The following is a 20,280-nucleotide window of genomic DNA, read 5'->3' on the forward strand; positions in this document are numbered from 1 at the left end:
TTTAAATCATCTCTATATTACTTATAATACCTAGTACAATGTACTTGCATGTAAAGAGTTATAAATACAATGTAAATACTATGGAAATATTTGCTAGCACAAGGCAAATTCAAGTTTTGTTCTTTGGAAATTTCTGGAAAATTTCCCCCCAATACTTTCGGTGTGCGGTTGGTTGAATCCATGGATTTGGAATGCAGAGGTACGATGGGCTGACTACATCATTTACTTGGTTAGGATGAAATGTGTTTTCCTCCTCAAATAGAGCCTGATCCTAGGCTTGCACACTTCTTAGCTCTGAGACTGTGGGCAAATCAACTAAGCTCCCCAGACCTCAACTGCCTTATCTGTGAAAGGGGCTGATGATAACTTACATGACTGATGTCCGGGAGCTGGGCCGGCTCTGCGGACGTCCCTTTTCAGCACTAAGCCCTGTTGTTCTCCAGACCCACCACACTCTGCAGCCTCCTCCCCTATCTTCAAAGTCAGAGAACTGTCATCTCGGGGGAGGAGCTGGTCGGTCAGACCAGCATCCTTCCTTCCCCTCTCCCACTCCTTTGTGACTGCAACCCCTTGCTTCCCCATCCCGCAGTTTTCTTATCCTTCACACACTGCTGCTTGCTCTTCTCTTAGTCCCGCTCTTCCCTACATCCTTTCTGTTCTTCTTCTGGTTTGCTTTCCATCTCTTCTCTGACTACTTATCTGCCCCTTCCTCCTTCCCTTTGACCTCTCCCTTCTCCTTTTTCTATGTTTGCCTCTCCTCTTTTCATCCCGTCTTCTCTTTCTTTTCCTTATTTCTTTTTAACTGGAAAGAATATGAAAGAAAAACATTTGTATTTAGCATATCTTAGATTGATTCAACGAAGTTTTATATTAGTATATATTACTTGTCCTTAATTTTTAAAAAATTAGATACAAACAGTATGTGATGGAAGAAGAACAGTTGTTTTTTTTGTCTATTGAGTCCTTAAAGGAGGCTGTGATCAGGAATGAGATGTCCCGTTAGTCTCAGGGTCACTCGGTGATGTAAGGTTAGCATCATCTCAGGACTGAGATGGGAGGGCTGAAGCCAGCTTACCTTTGTGGCTGAGCCCAGGTACTATCAGCCACCTGCCATGGTGGAGAAGACCTCACAGTTCTTGGAGGGTGGGGACGGGGTGGTTTTAGGTCCATGAATGTAGCAGTTTTTACAACACCATGGGAAGTTGGGCAAGGAAGGAGAGGCTTAGTCAAGTGTGGTAAAGACTTCTCTCCTAGTTCCACTGTGGTGCTCAAGACAAACCTCAAACTGCTGAATTATAAAATGTAGAGAAAGACTAGCGTGTGGCCCAATAATGTTTCATGGTAATTTCTTCCTGATATGGTTCCCTATCATGGTCTGAAATGTCTTACACTTTCTCCAAGAATGACAATTACTACTCCTGCTATCAGGCTTCCCTGGTGGCTCAGTGGTAAAGGATCTGCCTGCAAAGCAGGAGATACAGGTTCCATCCCTGGATTGGGAAGCTCCCCTGGAGAAGGAAAAGGCAACCCACTCTGGTATTCTTGTCTGGGAAATCCCATGGAGAGAGGAGCCTGACGGGCTACTTACCCTACCATAGGGTCCCAAAAGACTCAGATACGACTTAGCGACTAACCAACTACCACAATCCCTACTATCAGAAAACCTTGTCGTGAGACTAAGCTGATAGGTTAAGGGGATGTGGTGGGTGTGGTGTGGCATTTGTGAGACATTTGATAAGGCAGAGGGACATAAATAGTTGCAGGAGTTTGTTACTCAAAGAGTCTGCCTGCCATGCAAGAGACCTGGATTTGATTCCTGGGTCGGGAAGATCCCCTGGGGAAGGAAATGGCAACCCCCTCCAGTATTCTTGCCTGGAGAATCCCATGGACGGAAGAGCCTGGGAGGCTATAGTCTATGGGGTTGCAAGAGTTGGACACGACAACGATTAAGCACAGACACACACGTTTTTGTTCCTTGGCCATCCACAGGGCCCGGTGTGACGACCACATGGCCAGGGCCGTGAAAGAGACTAGTGGTTCTTAACCAGGCGGTGCACCTCAGAACCACAGGGGGATCTTTTCTAAAATACCCATGTCTAGGCCTTGGTCCCTGTTGACTGAATTCAGAGGCCCAGGCTGGAACCTGGGCATAAATATTTTGTTCTGTTTTATGTACCCTTGGTGAAGCACCACTCTCTAGCTCAAGTGGAAGTGAGACATTGAGATTTAGTTTTCCTCTATCTCCTTTTTATTATTCTAATCAGGGTTACACCATTACCCAATTCCTATCTTAAAATGCTGATTATAAAACACCGAGCAGGGCTTTCCTGGTGGCTCAGTGCTAAAGAATCCGTCTGCCAGTGTGGGAGACATGGGTTTGATTTCTGATCTGGAAAGATCCCACATGTTGCAGAGCAGCTAGGTCTGTGCACCAAAACTATTGAGCCTGTGCTCTGGAGCCCACGAACTGCTTCTACTGAGCCCACATGCCCTGGAGCCCGTGCTCTGCAACAAGAGAAGCCACTGCAATGAGAAGCCCGCACACCACAACTCGAGAGTAACCCCCAATCGCCACAGCTAGAGAAAAGCCCACACAGCAAGGAAGGCCCAGAACATTAAAAAATAAATAAAATTATATATATATACACACATATATATTTTATTTATATAATATATATGTAATATATATTTTATTTATATATGTATGTATAAACACTGAGGAAATCATAACTCAAGCTGTAGGTAGTTGTGGAGAATTTACTACACGTGAGACCCTGTATTCTGGCCTCCTCAGACAGAGGACGAAAGAAGACACAACGTGCTTGGGAATCGTAGAAGGGACTGACCTGGTATTTCCACCCGGGAGAGGGAAAGAATTTTAATTACAAACACAGGAATCCAGCAGATGGCGTCAGAGAACACTATAAAAAAGAAACGGTTTGCAACAGCCACCTCTCTTCCCATGTGACTCCTCACTTCTGAAGTCTGCAGGGCAGTTTTTTGAATGGAACAGAACATGACAGTATAGGAAAACACAATGATGAGGAAAGCCAGCAAATTCACACCTGTTGGGAAAAGCACACCTCTTAACATCTCAGGAGTATAAATCAACAGTAGAAATATTGTAGAAATATTGTATTATGTTTGGTATGGTGCCTTTTCCAAGAACCATTCTTTGTATTAGCCGAGTGGTAATCAGCTAAAACCCTGAACCCACGGCTATAAACTGGAATAAAGGCATTGGGCTCGCCAGATCAAAAAGATAGTTCAAATACATAAACACATTACCAAGAATTATAGACTTTGAAATTCAGATCTAGGTATATCATGAGGTAATCTGTAGCTTTTTTAAAGCAGGAAAAAGGCTATTTAATTTTTTTACCTCTCTGCAAATTCAAACCTTAAGGGATTACTGTAATCATGTGTACATATCAAAAAATCAATATGCCCTATTCCTTTATCTTATAAATATGATTAAGATAACCTTGGGATATCAAGAAGATAATAGCATCAGAAACATTATTTCTCATGTTTATTGGTCTTAAATAAAAATAATACCTAGGACAAAAAAATGCATCTTTATTTTCCTTCAGATTTCCCATAGTAATCTAAACTGAAATTCATAACTCTTTAGACTGTTTTAGAAAAAGGAAGAGTAAGAGAAAAACTAAAAATTCAACTATATGAATTACTGCTTTAGAGTCACTTATCCCATAATAGTGACTTTTTGGTCACTTTGTTATATTCTTGCTACCATAAAAATCCTGAGTGCTCATTTTATTCCTTATAGTGAATGTAAAATATCCATATAATTTCAAAGTTGTTTTAAAACGTCCATCTGAGTAGATTGTATGTAAGACTAGTAAAGTCTAGGGAAAAATAATATAAATTCTCGGTGTTTCGTTGTTTTTATCCAAAACATTTCACATGGAATCTCATTACAAAGCCATACAATTGGATTTCACAAAATTGGTTGATCTTAGGTCTACTGTCAGAAAGTTAAGAATAAAAAAAAAATGACTATTAAAAATGTTTCTCTGGTACAAATCCTGAAAACAGACCTATAGAAAGGTTCAGAAGTGTATGTTCTGGAAACACCATAGGAATGGGAGAAGTTAACAACAGTGGAATCTGGGTGGGGCATGTCTGGAATACAGGAAACTGTATTGTCTTTGCAACTTTTCTCTAAATCTAAACATATTCTAAAATTTAAAAATTATTTAAAAACTATATATTCTTATTTTTAAACAAAAATATGGGCCCTTAAGACTCCATGTCTCACAAATAAGCTGTGTAAATGCAGATGATATTTATGTGTGTGTGTGTGTGCATGTGCTACACCCTGTCAACCACCCCCACACCTCCACCACAAGATCCAGCCACACAAACTTCTTTTGCCCTTTATCTGGGCCTGTTCCCTGGCTGTGGGTCTCTAACTCCTGGAACACAATGTCTGCCTTCACTTGGCCCATGCATCCTCACGCTTTGGGCCTCAGTTTGGGCTGATTTTTATTGGGACGCCTTCCGCGGTCCTCAGATCTTGGGCTCCTAGGACATTCTGCACTCCTCCTCCCTGACTTCTGTCAGCCGGTGACACGAGGATGTGTTTACTTGTCTTCATCTTCCTTTCTGGCTGCAGGTCTGTGGGGACCAACCTATTTGATCTCCAGTACCCAAAATAGTGCCTGGCCTATAGGAGGTGCTCAATAAATCCTTTTTGAATCAATGAATATAAGGTTGTGTGTGTGTGTGTGTGTGTGTGTATGCATGTGTTGAGGACGTTTTCCAGGAAGTGCACCTATACTGGGAATGGCTTACAATACTGTAGACATGATACCGCCATGAAAAAACGACGACCAAATAGGGTTCTATGTGAGTAGTATTATTAAAATGGTGCAAATAAAGTGTTTTCTTTTTTAGAGGGAGAAGGAATAGGACTAGAATAGCTGGGAATGGTGCGTAGGGCCATTTTGTGATGGGCTTTTAAGTGACTAATTTAAACTTGACCCTGGTTGTAGGGGGTTCCTGAAGGTCTCCAAGCAGAGGATACTCAGTCCTTTGGATACTCAGGTGGTGAGCAGATAAACAGGAGAGCAAAGACCTCAGAGGCCAAAACACCAGTAAGGACTAATGTAATAATTCAGGGTGAAGGTCATAAGGCTTTAAAGAAAGGTGACAGCAGTAGGTACAGACTGAAAGAAAGAGAAGTCAGAGGCATATTTTGAAGAAAAAAAGTCTGATAAAAAAGAAAGGATGACAGAGCTTATTGCCTCCTTAGATGAGGGGACCAGATGCGAAGGGGGAACTGAATTGATGATACAGCCCTGGTTAGAGAGAGAACACGGAGATGGCCTTAGTGTTAAGCAAGAGAGATAGATACCTATTAGGCAATATAAAACATTTTTTTTAATCTTTAGGGGCTAAACTTCTCATTCACTTGTAATAGAGAAGGTTGGGTTTTCTTTTCTAACAAATTAGGGAGGATTAAGGAAATGGAAAAGCACCCTTCCGTTGCTGACTCTAGAGCTGCATTTATGAAAGGCAATAAACCTTTCTGGCATTTCCACTCAAATAATCTCCTGCTAGTGAATTTCAAGAATTTTGTTATTATTATTTATTTAGCTCATATCTAGACTGTGAAAAAATGAGTTCAAATAACTTGGAAGGGTCACAGGACACGGCAGGGAACTGGAATTCCTCCAGATCATTGTCACTGTGTATGAACATAAAATCAAAGGGTCTCACAGATAATAAAAAAGATGATTTGGAGATCCTGACAATATGTTTTTATTTTTCATACCAAATCTCTTAATAAAAAATTTAATAAAAACACTTATAAATATGCAGCAAGAACTTTTCTTTAAAAAAGAGGAGACAGTCTTAACTATATTTGCTTACTTTCTGAAATGGACAAATATGGCTTTACTGAAATTTGTGGTATTTCTATCAAAATGATGTTTGTCCAGGAAATGAGAAATAAGTTACCTAGGAAAATTCCAAGAGAATACCCTTTGCTTCCAATATCTTCTGTTTGGTCATAATAAAGTGGGAAACATACTCCATTTTTTCCATAAAAGTTTCCAAAATAATCCTCCTTCCACAACGGAGTCACAGCTATTAAGAACCCCACAATCCAGATGCAGATGAGGATGGCCAGGGTCTGCCATTTTCCAGGACGAATGTTACTGAAGGGAAAGACAACGGCCAGGAACTTCTCCAAGGTCAAGTACGTGAGCAAGAGGACAGAGACCTCAGTGGACAGCATGGCCAGGAAGCCCAGGAGGCGGCACTGCAAGCTCTCCATCCACAGCAGCGCGTACTTCTGATACTGCCCACGGTACTTTAGATCACAAAGGCCGATGAAGAACAAATACACACCCATCAGGCAGTCTGCACCTGTTGAAGAATCATAGAGTATGTGTTGGTAGTTCCAACATCCCTGTCTTCACTTTCTGATTAGATCTGCTTCCTCTATACTGTACTATATGAACTAACGAAAACGTAAAATAGTACTTAGGAGTCAACAGACTTCAAAAGGTGTACTATTTCTAAAGTACTACACTGCATCTTTATAATTTTGAAAAAGTGGTGGTAGGGAGATAATTAGGGTTGTGGGGAGCCTGGGCTTCCTGGGTGGCACTAGTGGCAGAGAACCTGCCTGCCAATGCAGGAGACGTAAGAGACACGGGTTCAATCCCTGGGCCAGGAAGATTCCCTGGAGGAGGGTATGGCAATCCATTCCAGTATTCTTGCATTGAGAATCCTATGGACAGAGGAGGCTGGTGGGCTACAGTCCATAGGGTCACATAGGGAATCTAGGTTTTAAACAGTAAGAAAATATAACTTACATATTTAATAAAGGGAGTAATTTTCTGGGCTTGAGGAACATGGATGTTACCGCAATTAAAGGTTAAACAAAGCATAGTTTTGTAACCTACAACCTGTCCTTCTATAATCCATCCCTTGACTCATTTCCAAGACATAAATCACTGTCATGTGATTGCAAGACTCATGCAATCCAGAACAGAGTAACCAAAGAGAACAACAGGACTTTCATACTTTAAAAAAATTTCCCAGAATATGTAATTCATATTAAATGCTGAAGGCTGATATAATCTAGAGCACAGCACATGGAAGACACCCTTAATCCATTTACATGGAAAACATACTTACAGCAAAGGATTTTGATGGACGTAGCGTGAGTCGTGTTTTCAGCTTTAATGAAAGATCTCATGCCAATGACAAAAAGATTTCCAAAGCAGGTTATGAAAGCTATAACCCAGACAAATACTCTGAGGATATTGTTAGCCAAGAGGTCCTCAAATGAAGAAATGCCGTCAGTCAAGGGCATACATATTCGGACATGGGGAGCATAGGAGCAGTATCGAAAGTTTTTGAAATAACTAAAGTCAAAGGGAAAAAAGAGTCACTTGACAGCAATGACAGAGACGACAGGCGCAGTCCTATTTGGGGCTGCAGCTGTGGGAGGTGTGCGGCTTCACTAGGCTTGGTTATTTCTGTTTAGTAGTGATTATGGAAGGATAGAGTTCTTCATTCAGTATTACTTTACTCTAGGCAGTCTTCCTCCTTTAAAGGTGAAGAACCTAAAGAACACGGGGATCTGTGGCGAGGACATGAGAATGGCAAGTCTCCAGGGCTCTAATTTTCCCTGTCTGGGGTGGTTCTCTGGGGTGTTATAAGAAGTTGATGGTCATTGTGAAACTGATCTTTAACAAACTTTCAGGGGCTTGGGTTTGGGATGTTAAGAGTCTCACTAAAAACATCCCTGTCTTGTACTTACTTTTAAGTCTATTCCCTTAAACTAGCCTTCTTTTCCCTGGTAGGGGCAGGAAGGGAGGGTCCATGAAACTAGGAAAATTCAGTCTCATGGCAGCGAGTAGGAGAAGCAGCTACACAGATTCCTGGTCAGGGCCTGGAAGGACTTAAACCATTTCGAGAGGAAAATACAGGCTTGTCTGTCATTGGTGTATTTATGATCTAAGAGTGTGCAATCTTCAAGGGTTTAAACTGGGGAGGTCATTTGGATTTAAGGTCATTCTCCAAACCTGTTATGTTTAGGAGTTTCTCCCATAAAACTCGTTCTATTTTTGTATTCATTTATCATCTCTTTCAGTTCCTTTCTCATCTAATCTTTTTTTTTCAATCTGTCCATTCAATTTTGCTAAACTAGCCAGTCAAAGAAAGCTTTACTTTGCCTGGCTTCCAGGCCTCCCGTGACTGGACCCCTGGCTACCCTGATCATTTCACCACTTCCCGACTATGCTCACTCCACCCAGACACGTGGGCTTTCTTCTGATCCTCAAACAAGCCGGTTCACCTTCTTCTCAGTGTGCTGCTTTTGCTTTTCCCTCTGCCTGCAAGACCCTCCCCCCAGAATTGCCTCCCTCCATTCGGGGCTGCTTGACTGTCACATCTCTGACTTCTGGGTGAACCATCTACAGTCCCTTCCTTCATCCCTTGAACTCACTATACTTTCCTTCCCAACATTTCTTCATCATTTATTTGTTTCCTAGTTTACTTTCAGGCTCCCGAAGCTCCATGGAAGCTCCATGGGGCAGGTTCTTCTCTCTCTCTCTCGCTGATCCCTGTGTTCCCCCTGGCCTGAGGGAGGCACTAGAAACACACACTTGTTAGACAAGCAGATGGATGGTTTCGTGCTGGGTGTGTCAGGTTCCCCTGTCCTCAAATAGCTTAGAGTGGTCCAGCCTCTCCACCTGCTGTGACCAGGGCAGGTGGGCAGGTGGAGGTATTTCAATAAACGATGGACAAGGAAGATGAAAGGAGAATCTCTAGGTCACTCAGTAGGGAAGGAACCACGTTCACACACTTTCTGTTAATCACTGGGTCCTTCTTGACCTCAACCCGAGGTCCACATTTAAAGCAGCTGCTTCTCCATCAAGTTCTACAAAGGTTGAATTTCTCTGTTCTAAGAAGACCTCACATTCTGCCCGCAACAAGGAAACACTAGCCTCATTAAATATTTATCTACTGGAACCACAGAAGGAGAAGTTATGAAAACCATTTGGATGTACATCAAATACTTGTCCTTGGGTAATCAGTCCTGCTGCACAGACATAAACAAAATATTCTCCCCAAAGTGCACCTTCACACTAACCATTTCAGCCACTTGCTGCACCCAACTTGATATCTTACATCGAATCCTCCCTATTGTTGTGGATGACAATGGTTAATTTTTGAAATCAGAACATATAGGTTACACAGTTGATAAAGAAATGATCATGTCATATACACATATATTAACACAACTTACACAGTGCACTTTAGCCAAATATATTAACGTGACTTATCAAAAACTACTATAAAGATGAATTACCTCCATTTTGTAGTGCACTCAGTAACAGAAACAACACCTGGAATTTATATAGCATCTTTCTTCCTAAGGGCTCAAATCTTAGAGTGGCCGACTGCTCACTCATGTGAGGTGAATTAATGTTTCCAGGTCTCTTGAGTACCATTAGCCAGTGACTTCATCTTGTGTAATATGTGGCATTCTGGTACCCTGATCTCTTATTGGGCCTCAATTGGATAAACAGCGTGTTTCCAGAGAGAAGTGTCATTCATGTCGGCACATCATAATATTGAACTCTATTTGAACAGGGACCAAAGGTGACAAAATTAAAAAGTTCTCAATAAAAAAGACTTTTTCTTGCATAAAAACACATTGCAGTGATACATTAGATAGTTTACGCTAGAGCATCTGTAACATTTCACCATATTTTCTTCTCTGTTCTTTCATACATACATACATGTAGGAAAGATTCTTCATGGGTTGAAATATCCGTGTGTTTATATTCGGAATCTCTATCCTTTCCAGGTCTCTGGAAAATAGGCACAATAGGTTTCATGATTTTAGGGTTTAACTTTTTAATCATTGTTTTCTTTGTCGATCTTAAAAACCATGCTTCAAAATCTTCTGTTATCAATTCAAATTAGGATGAAAATTTTACAATAAACCATCTTAGAAAATTGTCATTTCTATTTATGCCTCCCATAACTTGGACTTGATTTTGTCACTTTCACATGCAGAACTACCTTCTAATAAAACACTTTCATTCATTTTTTTGATGTAAAAATGGCAGCTGTGATTTGTATGATTGTGAAATTGGCTCTGTAGCTTGATCTCATAAACTAAACAATATGAGTTACAGGGTTTCAGATAAGGGCTGATATTTTGAACGTGAGAACATTACCAAAGTGAGTTTTGTCAGAACCCAGATTTAAATAGAGTCATTTCTTCCTGGCCTGTGTGTCCTCAGGGTGGAAAACCACGGGAGTGGTAAGAGGAACTCTGATTCAGGGCGATTGCTTTCTCAGGCCACAGTGGGAAGCGTAATTCCTTTCACTTCTCCAGCCCCATAAAACGTCCTCAGGGGGCACCAGCGGTAACCCCCAACACTCCTCATTTATCCAGAAGCTTCTTTAAATGTGGATTCTTTGAAGCCTCTTTAGGATGACACGATTTATAGGAGTCTTCATGTTTTCAGGAAATGTAGGTAGAAAGAGGATAATCTAGGAAGACAGAAACCTATTGCTTTTAAGGCTTATTTTGAAAATGCGTGATTCTCAGTTTGTTTTGGACAAATCAGAATAAGGATTTCTTGACAAGGTTGCAAGTTGTCCATTGCCCACTGAGTCTTTTATAGAGGACTTTGATGGTCAGAAATGAGATTTAGGGAACAACTATTACTACTGAACAGGGCCCCTCCTACAGAAAACTCTGGAGTCCTTTTTATAGAATTTTTCTCTCTTTTCTTTCTTTTGATCTCTAGGTTTCTTTTGGACTTATCATAGCTTCACCATTACATGGATTATGTGATTATTTGGTGAATGGCCTGTAGTTTTCAAAAGAGCAGAGGCTACTGTATACTGAGTGCCCAAGACAGTGCTGTGATTAAGTTGGCCAATAAATGTTTGTAAAACAAATGTGCAAATGAATCTTTAGAGAATAGGAAATGAAGTAATAAAGAAAGAAAAGAAAAGAAGAAAGAGACATATGGAGTAAATAGTTACTACTTTGAATTACCTTTCAGAAAGGTAGGATGGTGTAATGGTATTTTGGCTTTTAGAATTCAGTATGTGGTGAGTAAAAGGGAGATCATTTGGTCCACATCCTCAGGTCTGTTCTTATACTTAAGAACAATGTCTTTTATATGTGTATATATATATATATATATATATATGTATATGTATATATATATATATATAATCATCATCATGTTAGTCGCTCAGTTGTGTCTGACTCTTTGTGACCTCATGGACTATAGCCCGCCAGGCTCCTGTCTGTGGAATTCTCTAGGCAAGAATATTGGAGTGGGTAGTCATTCCCTTCTCCAGGGAATGTTCCTGACCCAGGGATCAAACTCAGGTCTATTGCAGGAGGATTCTTTACTGTCTGAGCCACCAGGGGAGCATATATATATTTATATATATAAATATATATATATTTATATATACACATACACACACATATATATACACATAAGCATATGCTTCATATATATAATATATATATATATATACACACACACACACATATATATGTTTAATATTCTAGCTTCTTGAAAGCAGGAACCAAGACTTTTTCATCACTGGATGTTCACTAATACCTATTGAGAGAGAATCTAAATCTTGTATTAATTTCCAATAGAAAACTATTTAGCAAGAATAAAAAGTGGTATTAAGGATTGGTTTTTGGAATTAAATGAAGAAAAGTTTTTGGCTGAGATCAGGTAAGGTAGCACATGCTTTGTGAGGGACAAAAATAGCTTTGATCAACAATGGCTGTTTATGGGAAAGGAATTGATGAGGTCCTAAGAATAACTGGGAGGGTTCTTGGCACCATTTGAAATCTAGTACATTTGAAATTGTAAAACACTAAACAGTATTAATTGTCTGAATGTTCATATTTGTGGAGTAATTTTTTTATTTACTGATTGAAAAGTGAAAAGCATGGTCTGCAGATAGATATCAAGTAGATTGTTGTAGGAAAGAAGAAAGGAAAAAAGTAGAGATGTCTTCAAAAATTTATTTTTTTTAACCAACTACTTAGTGATGAAACTATTGCAAATTTAAATCTTTGTGAGAACTATGAGATTTTTTTCATGAGAATCCTGTTTTCAGGAAGGAGCTATGTGTAGCTTCAAACCCCGAAACGGTCTTTATACACTGAATGGTAAAAAATGAGATTCTGTTGTCATTTGATACGTGATGGTAGTAACCATGATATTCACAAGTGTCTGAGAATGCATGTTTACAGTAAAAGCCCTCCTGTGTGCCAAATATTCATTTATAAATAAATGTGGTTCTGAGTAAACCAACCCACTAACATCACAATCAACATACTGTTACATTTAACTTACAAAGACTGAAGTTGTTTAAGACTTCCAAACTGGCTCTTGTGGAGATACAAAAGAGGATTGGACGACAGATTCCTTTTGTACCATTAGAAGGGAGGAGGAAAGAAGCATCAGGACGTTATTATTTTGGAACTCAAGATGTTGCCATTTAACTCTGATGACGGGGGTGGGAAGAAGAACTTACAGTTTCTGTAGACGCTTCAGGTCTTTGAAAATGTGGGGTGGTAGCTCCGATATCATGTTGCTAGACAGGTCCCTGTTGGTGACAGTGAAAAACCCAAAGCAATTACAATGAAAATAAATGCCACAGTTGTTACTCCTCACAACTGTCATCATCCCCTTTGACATAACAGAAAATACAATCCACTTTAACCAACCTGAGAGCTTGTTACACAACTAAGCCATGTGATTCAGCCAAATGGGTATGTTTTCCACTACTTTCAGACGTGTGACATTTTGCTTATCCAGTTCCAGTCTGGAATTTCCTCTCAGCTCCTCTCCAACACATTCCCAACCTAGCTTCAAGGTCTACTTTCATTAGTTTCCTCTGTTTTAGGTACTTTTTGTACCTTCAACCATTCATTGTTTCTACGATTCCTATTGGCTCACATATGTGATATCTTGTTTACCCAACTACATTAGAAGCTTTCTGAGGTCAAGACCAGTGTCTTCTACTTATTTTGCATTCCAACTAAGAGTTTTGACCATGTAATATCCACCCAGATGATCCTGAATGAATAAGTTCACATATTTTTCATCTATTTTTACATGGTGCTATTTTTTTAGAAGAAATTGAGAATTTATATCTGACTCTAATAGGGCTGTCCAATCCAGAAAGAATCGCAGGGAAGTGTTTCTAGAGAATGTGAAAACAAGATTTGTCAGGGTAAAGAAGGAATCAGGAATTTTTAAGAGTCCAAAATATCCTTCTGAGCCAGAGAAGGTGTTAAAAGTGAAACAGATGTAAAATTGCCTAGGAGTCAAACAAAAGATCTGTTTCTGATCCTATGGTGCTCCTGATGGATATATTGGAGTTACAAATAACTGTGAAAATTCTTTCTCTAAAAAAGCTTAGAATTTAAAAACTAGATTATGAAATAAGAAAAGAAAGAAACAAGGGCTATTACGGAAGTACAGATGAAAAACAGAGGAAGGACTCATCAAACTTGGTCTGGGAAATTATGAAGTGTTTGAGCAAAGCTTAATGATTTGTAGAATCCCTTAGAAGAAATGGAATAGCCATCATAGTCAACAAAAGAGTCCAAAATGCAGTACTTGGATGCAATCTCAAAAACAACAGAATGATCTCTGTTTGTTTCCAAGGCAAATCATTCAATATCACAGTAATCCAAGTCTATGCCCCGACCAGTAATGCTGAAGAAGCTAAAGTTGAACGGTTCTATGAAGACCTACAAGACCTTATAGAACTAACACCCCCGAAAGATGTCCTTTTCATTATAGGGGACTGGAATGCAAAAGTAGGAAGTCAAGAGATACCAGGCGTAACAGGCAAATTGGGCCTTGGAGTACAAAATGAAGAAGGTCAAAGGCTACCAGAATTTTACCAAGAGAACGCACTGGTCATAGCAAACACCCTCTTCAAACAACACAAGAGAGGACTCTACAAATGGACATCACCAGATGGTCAACACCAAAATCAGACTGATTATATTCTTTGCAGCCAAAGATGGAGAGGCTCTATACAGTCAGCAAAAACAAGACTGGGATCAGACAATGGCTCAGATCATGAACTCTTTATTGCCAAATTCAGACTTAAATTGAAGAAAGTAGGGAAACCCACTAGACCATTCAGGTATGACCTAAATCAAATCCTTTATGATTATACAGTGGAAGTGACAAATAGATTCAAGGGATTAGATCTGATAGACAGAGTGCCTGAAGAACTATGGACGGAAGTTCACGACATTGTACAGGAGGCAGGGATCAAGACCATCCCCAAGAAAAAGAGATGCAAAAAGGCAAAATGGTTGTCTGAGGAGGCCTTACAATAGCTGAGAAAAGAAAAGACACAAAAGGCAAAGGACAAAGGGAAAGATATACCCATTTGAACGCAAAGTTCCAAAGAATAGCAAGGAGAGATTAGAAAGCCTTCCTCAGTGATCAGTTCAAAGAAATAGAGGGGAACAATAGAATGCGAAAGACTAGAGATCTCTTCAAGAAAATTAGAGATACCACAGGAACATTTCATGCAAAGATGGGCACAATAAACAACAGAAATGGTATGGATCTAATAGAAACAGAAGATATTAAGAAGAGGTGGCAAGAATGCACAGAAGAACTATACAAAAAAGACCTTCATGACCCAGATAACCACGATGGTGTGATCACTCACCGAGAGCCAGACATCATGGAATGCAAAGTCAAGAGGTCCTTAGGAAGCATCACTGCGAACAAAGCTAGTGGAGGAGATGGAATTCCAGTTGAGCTATTTCAAATCCTGAAAGATGATGCTGTGAAAGTGCTGCACTCAATATGCCAGCAAATTTGGAAAACTCAGCAGTGGCCACAGGACTGGAAAATGTTGGTTTTCACACCAATCCCAAAGAAAGGCAATGCCAAAGAATGCACAAACTACCACACAATTGCACTCATCTCACATGCTAGCAAAGTAATGCTCAAAATTCTCCAAGTCAGGCTTCAACAGTATGTGAACTGTGAACTTCCAGACGTTCAAGCTGGATTTAGAAGAGGCAGAGGAATCAGAGATCAAATTGCCAACATCCGTTGGAAATTCAAAAAAGGGAGAGAGTTTCAGGAAAACATCTACTTCTGCTTTATCGACTATGCCAAAGACTTTGACTCTGTGGATCACAACAAACTGTGGAAAATTCTTCAAGAGATAGGGATACCAGACCACCTGACCTGCCTCCTGAGAAATCTGTATGCAGGTCAAGAAGCAACAGTTAGAACTGGACATCGAACAACAGACGGGGTTCCAAATAGGGAAGGAAGTACGTCAAGGCTATATATTGTCACCCTGCTTATTTAACTTATATGCAAAGTACATCATGAGAAACTCTGGTCTGTATGAAGCACAAGCTGGAATCAAGATTGCTGGGAGAAATATCAATAACCTCAGATATGCAGATGACACCACCCTCATGGCAGAAATCAAAGAAGAACTAAAGAGCCTCTTGATGAAAGTAAAAGAGGAGAGTGAAAAAGTTGGCTTAAAGCTCAACATTCAGAAAACTAAGATCATGGCATCTGGTCCCATCACTTCACGGTAAATAGATGGGGAAACAGTGGAAACAGTGGCAGATTTTTATTTTTTGGCTCTAAAATCACTGTAGATGGTGACTGCAGCCATGAAATTAAAAGACACTTGCTCCTTGGAAGGAAAGTTATGACCAACCTAGATAGCCTATTAAAAAGCAGGGACATTACTTTGCCAACAAAGGTCCAAAGCTATGGTTTTTCCAGTAGTCACATATGGATATAAGAGTTGGACTATAAAGAAAGTTGAGCACTGAAGAATTGATGCTTTTATTTATTTATTTATTTATTTTTTTTATTAGTTGGAGGCTAATTACTTCACAACATTTCAGTGGGTTTTGTCATACATTGATATGAATCAGCCATGGATTTACATGTATTCCCCATCCCGATCCCCCCTCCCACCTCCCTCTCCACCCGATTCCTCTGGGTCTTCTCAGTGCACCAGGCCCGAGCACTTGTCTCATGCATCCCACCTGGGCTGGTGATCTGTTTCACCATAGATAGTATACATGCTGTTCTTTTGAAATATCCCACCCTCACATTCTCCCACAGAGTTCAAAAGTCTGTTCTGTATTTCTGTGTCTCTTTTTCTGTTTTGCATATAGGGTTATCGTTGCCATCTTTCTAAATTCCATATATATGTGTTAGTATGCTGTAATGTTCTTTATCTTTCTGGCTTACTTCACTCTGTATAAGGGGCTCCAGCTTCATCCATCTCATTAGGACTGGTTCAAATGAATTCTTTTTAATGGCTGAGTAATATTCCATGGTGTATATGTACCACAGCTTCCTTATCCATTCATCTGCTGATGGGCATCTAGGTTGCTTCCATGTCCTGGCTATTATAAACAGTGCTGTGATGAACATTGGGGTGCATGTGTCTCTTTCAGATCTGGTTTCCTCAGTGTATATGCCCAGAAGTGGGATTGCTGGGTCATATGGCAGTTCTATTTCCAGTTTTTTAAGAAATCTCCACACTGTTTTCCATAGCGGCTGTACTATTCACCATTACAACAAAAAGAATAAAATACTTAGGAGTATATCTACCTAAAGAAACAAAAGACCTATACATAGAAAACTATAAAACACTGATGAAAGAAATCAAAGAGGACACAAACAGATGGAGAAACATACTGTGTTCATGGATTGGAAGAATCAATATTGTCAAAATGGCTATTCTACCCAAAGCAATCTATAGATTCAATGCAATCCCTATCAAGCTACCAACGGTATTTTTCACAGAACTAGACCACAGAATTTCACAATTTGTATGGAAATACAAAAAACCTCGAATAGCCAAAGTAATCTTGAGAAAGAAGAATGGAACTGGAGGAATCAACCTGCCTGACTTCAGACTCTACTACAAAGCCACAGTCATCAAGACAGTATGGTACTGGCACAAAGACAGAAATATAGATCAATGGAACAGAATAGAAAGCCCAGAGATAAATCCACGAACCTATGAATTGATGCTTTTAAACTGTGGTATTGGAGAAGACTCTTGAGAGTCCCTTGGACTGCAAGACCCAACCAGTGCATCCTAAAGGAAATCAGTCCTGAATATTCATTGGAAGGACTGATGCTGAAACTGAAACTCCAATACTTTGGCCTTGGCCACCTGACGTGAAGAACTGAGTCATTGGAAAAGACCCTGATGCTAGGAAAGATTGAAGGCAGGAGGAGAAGGGGACAATAGAGGATGAGATTGTTAGCGGCATCACTGACTCTGTGAACATGAGTTTGAATAAGCTCCAGGAGTTGGTGATGGACAGGGAAGCCTGGCGTGCTGTAGCCCGTGGCGTTGCGAAGAGTCGGATACAACTGAGTGACTGAACTGATGATTTGTAAAGGTGGAGTCAAAGGAGAGCAGGTTTTCAGGTGAGGATGCAGCAGGACCCGAGGACAGAGGCTAAAAGTCAGTGACACTATCAGGAGTCAGTAAGTGGTCTAGCGTGGATGGGGCATAGAAACGATGGGGAGACATAGAGGAGGTGAGCCCAGAAAAGAGCATGGAGACAAAATGGGAAGGCTGAGAACACAGCCCAAGGCAGCATTTCTCAGAGTATAATTCAGGCATCTGAATCAAGGATGCTTGTAAAAAGAGCACCTTCCTGGGGCCATTCATAGCCATCACACCTGAATCTCTGGAAGGGGCCTGGTAATATGCATTTAAAGCCAGCATCCCCTGTGATTCCTCTGAACATTAATGTTTGAGAGCCACATTAAAGACTTTGCCTTATCGCAGGCAACAAGCAGGGAAAATATTAAATAGAACAGTGGCAAAATATGCTCTGGGTTATGGGATAGTAATTCTGTTAGAAGAATGAAAGATAAAATGAAAAGGCAGAGATTGAGAGGGGGGGATCTCTGACCCTGGACCAGGTGAGAACTGCTGAGGGTTTAAGGAGGCACTGGCAGGACTTATTGGTTGATAGGATATCAAATGTCAAGAGAGGAAGAAGGAAGGGAGCAGTCTTCCAGCCAGGCTGCCAGGAAGAATGATCATTTGACTAAGACAGGAGAGTCGAGGGGAAGAAGCAAGCTGTGGAGTAAGGGTCATCTGTAAATTAACTTCAAAAGTTGACTCTTGCTGTGCTGTCATGACATCCAAGTGTAGACAGCCTGCCCGCTGGTGTTCTGGTCTGGTGCTCCAGGTGCAAGGAGCACATGTGGATCCTGGCTCAGAGGAAAGCCACAGGTGTGCACAGATCAGAGCAAGAGGACGATGATCTCATGCACCTAGAAAACGTCCTGCAAGGTGCTACCTTGAAAAATAAAGTAGTCTTCTGTGTGAAAAGGATCTGAGTGATCTCACCGAAGTGGACTTATTCCTCTCCAGGAGGGGTTTGTGGTCATGAAGGCACAGTAAAATTATCTAACATTTTTGTCAGCTTAAGAAATATAAATGCCCTGTTCAAGTTCATTCTATTGAGTTCTGAATTTCTTCCATCATGCTGATGCTGCCTGGATTGGAATGAATTAATTATTGGTGGTACTAAAAAAAAGGAAAGCTAGCACCTCTTAATTAGGCTCTTTTTTTGAGGGAGGGTTTTGCCTAAGTGTAGGATAAGAGGAAGATTAGGAAAATCTTCTGAATGTGGACTTCATATCACTGTTTTCTTAAGTTTGTATAAAAACACATTTTTGTTTATCCTGGGCTACTCCTCCATCTCACCCCTATAACCCAAATCCACTTCCATCCTCCAAGGTCTGATTAGGAATTCCTCTGTGAGAAAGGAGTAAGCTATCTTTTATTTTTTGCCGTAAAATGATAGCATTTTAGTTCTAATACAGTGCTTTGTACTTTGTAGGCACTTAATAAATATTTGTGGGCTTGGTTTATGACGCTCATTATTAGATTAAATAATCTTATTCATAAGTGTTTTTCAAATTACTCTTACTGAACTATTTTTCTCATTCCTTTCTGGATTTCAAAACATGGTATGAAGAATGGGGGAGAAGATGATTAAGAAATGGATTTCCATTTTTTAGACTTCAGATCAGGAGGAGGAGATCTCTACCCTGTTTGTAATGTCACAGACAATTTTCAACTCCAGTGATGCCCTACTTTGTGGGCAGCAATGAATTAATAGCAAGAAAGATGATTTTCAAAAGATCTACAAAATATATATTTGAACGGAAAAATGTACATGAGCTCTTTGAATATTTTTCAATGAGCCTAATCCTCTTTCTAGACATTTCTGTTTGCTTCATTTGTTCTAGAAGTCATAAATTCTTAAGGGATAATAAGCATGTTCATTTCTTTGCTTAGTTATAACTAATTAATACTATTTCATCTTTCTAGACATTTCTGTTTTCTTCTTTTTTTCTAGAAGTCATAAATTCTTAAGGGATAAGCATGTTCATTCCTTTGTTTAGTTATAGCTAATTAATATTATTTCAGTCAGTCCATTTTTCATTCAGCAAACTTCAACTGAGAATTAATTGTACTCCAGCCATCAGAGATATGATCTGTGAGTTTAAGGGTCCATGGAAAACTCATTTACTCCCAAACACACACATATATGAAATCACCCAAAGAAAACAGGCAGGGAAATCAGAGTAGGCTAAATTCATATCAAGCCCACTGTCTGATTTTAATTTGTTTTCAGGATAGTGCTGGTTTTCTTAATTGATTTTGAATATCAGTCTACAGGATTTTGATTGCTACTAGTGAAAAAGCAGTCTCACTAGTCATTTCAATTTGTAATCTTGAAGAAGCAATCATATTTTTCCTAGTAGACAATGCTACTTACAGTTCTCCTAAATTTTTTAATGAAGAAAATGTCTTCTCTGGAACAAAACCAATTTGATTTCTAGGCAGAAACCTGTAAGACATGGTGAGAGTCAGCACTGTTGGTCTGAGTCTGCTGTAGTAATCAGTTCTCATTGGGAGATGCCATTGATCTGGCTGTAATTTAATAAACCTCAAGGCGAGGCATGTTCTGGAGTGGGACACAGGCGGCAGTTTCTCACTGACAGTGTCTCCACATGCTCGCTGGCTCCAGGACAAGCTGCCACAAGGAACCTGAGGCGCCAAACGTGGGCTACAGAGCTGTACTTTGTTTGGATTCTGATTATTTTAGAAAGTTTTTCTTTTCCCAACATATGCACATGGAATGTCAAATTTGGGCCCTGTTAA

General features: G+C 40.0%; 1 protein-coding gene across 7 annotated transcripts in view; it reads right to left on the minus strand.

Moving 5' to 3' along the window:
* Nucleotides 1-20,280, minus strand: part of RXFP2 (relaxin family peptide receptor 2) — a 59,580-nt gene that overhangs the window by 1,951 nt on the left and 37,349 nt on the right. For 5 of the 7 annotated variants that reach the window (XM_061133225.1, XM_061133224.1, XM_061133221.1 and 2 more), the window contains 7 exons: nt 19,895-19,966; nt 12,583-12,654; nt 12,402-12,473; nt 9,789-9,860; nt 7,174-7,403; nt 5,986-6,396; nt 2,847-3,065 (listed from right to left, as the gene is read on the minus strand). In XM_061133225.1, coding sequence (XP_060989208.1) covers nt 2,847-3,065; nt 5,986-6,396; nt 7,174-7,403; nt 9,789-9,860; nt 12,402-12,473; nt 12,583-12,654; nt 19,895-19,966 — 1,148 coding nt within the window. The remainder of the gene's footprint in view (nt 1-2,846; nt 3,066-5,985; nt 6,397-7,173; nt 7,404-9,788; nt 9,861-12,401; nt 12,474-12,582; nt 12,655-19,894; nt 19,967-20,280) is intronic. The other 2 variants (XM_061133222.1, XM_061133223.1) reach the window with 2 other exon arrangements.

The sequence above is a fragment of the Dama dama genome, chromosome 30 (assembly GCF_033118175.1).
Source record: "Dama dama isolate Ldn47 chromosome 30, ASM3311817v1, whole genome shotgun sequence".
Lineage (NCBI taxonomy): Eukaryota > Metazoa > Chordata > Mammalia > Artiodactyla > Cervidae > Dama > Dama dama.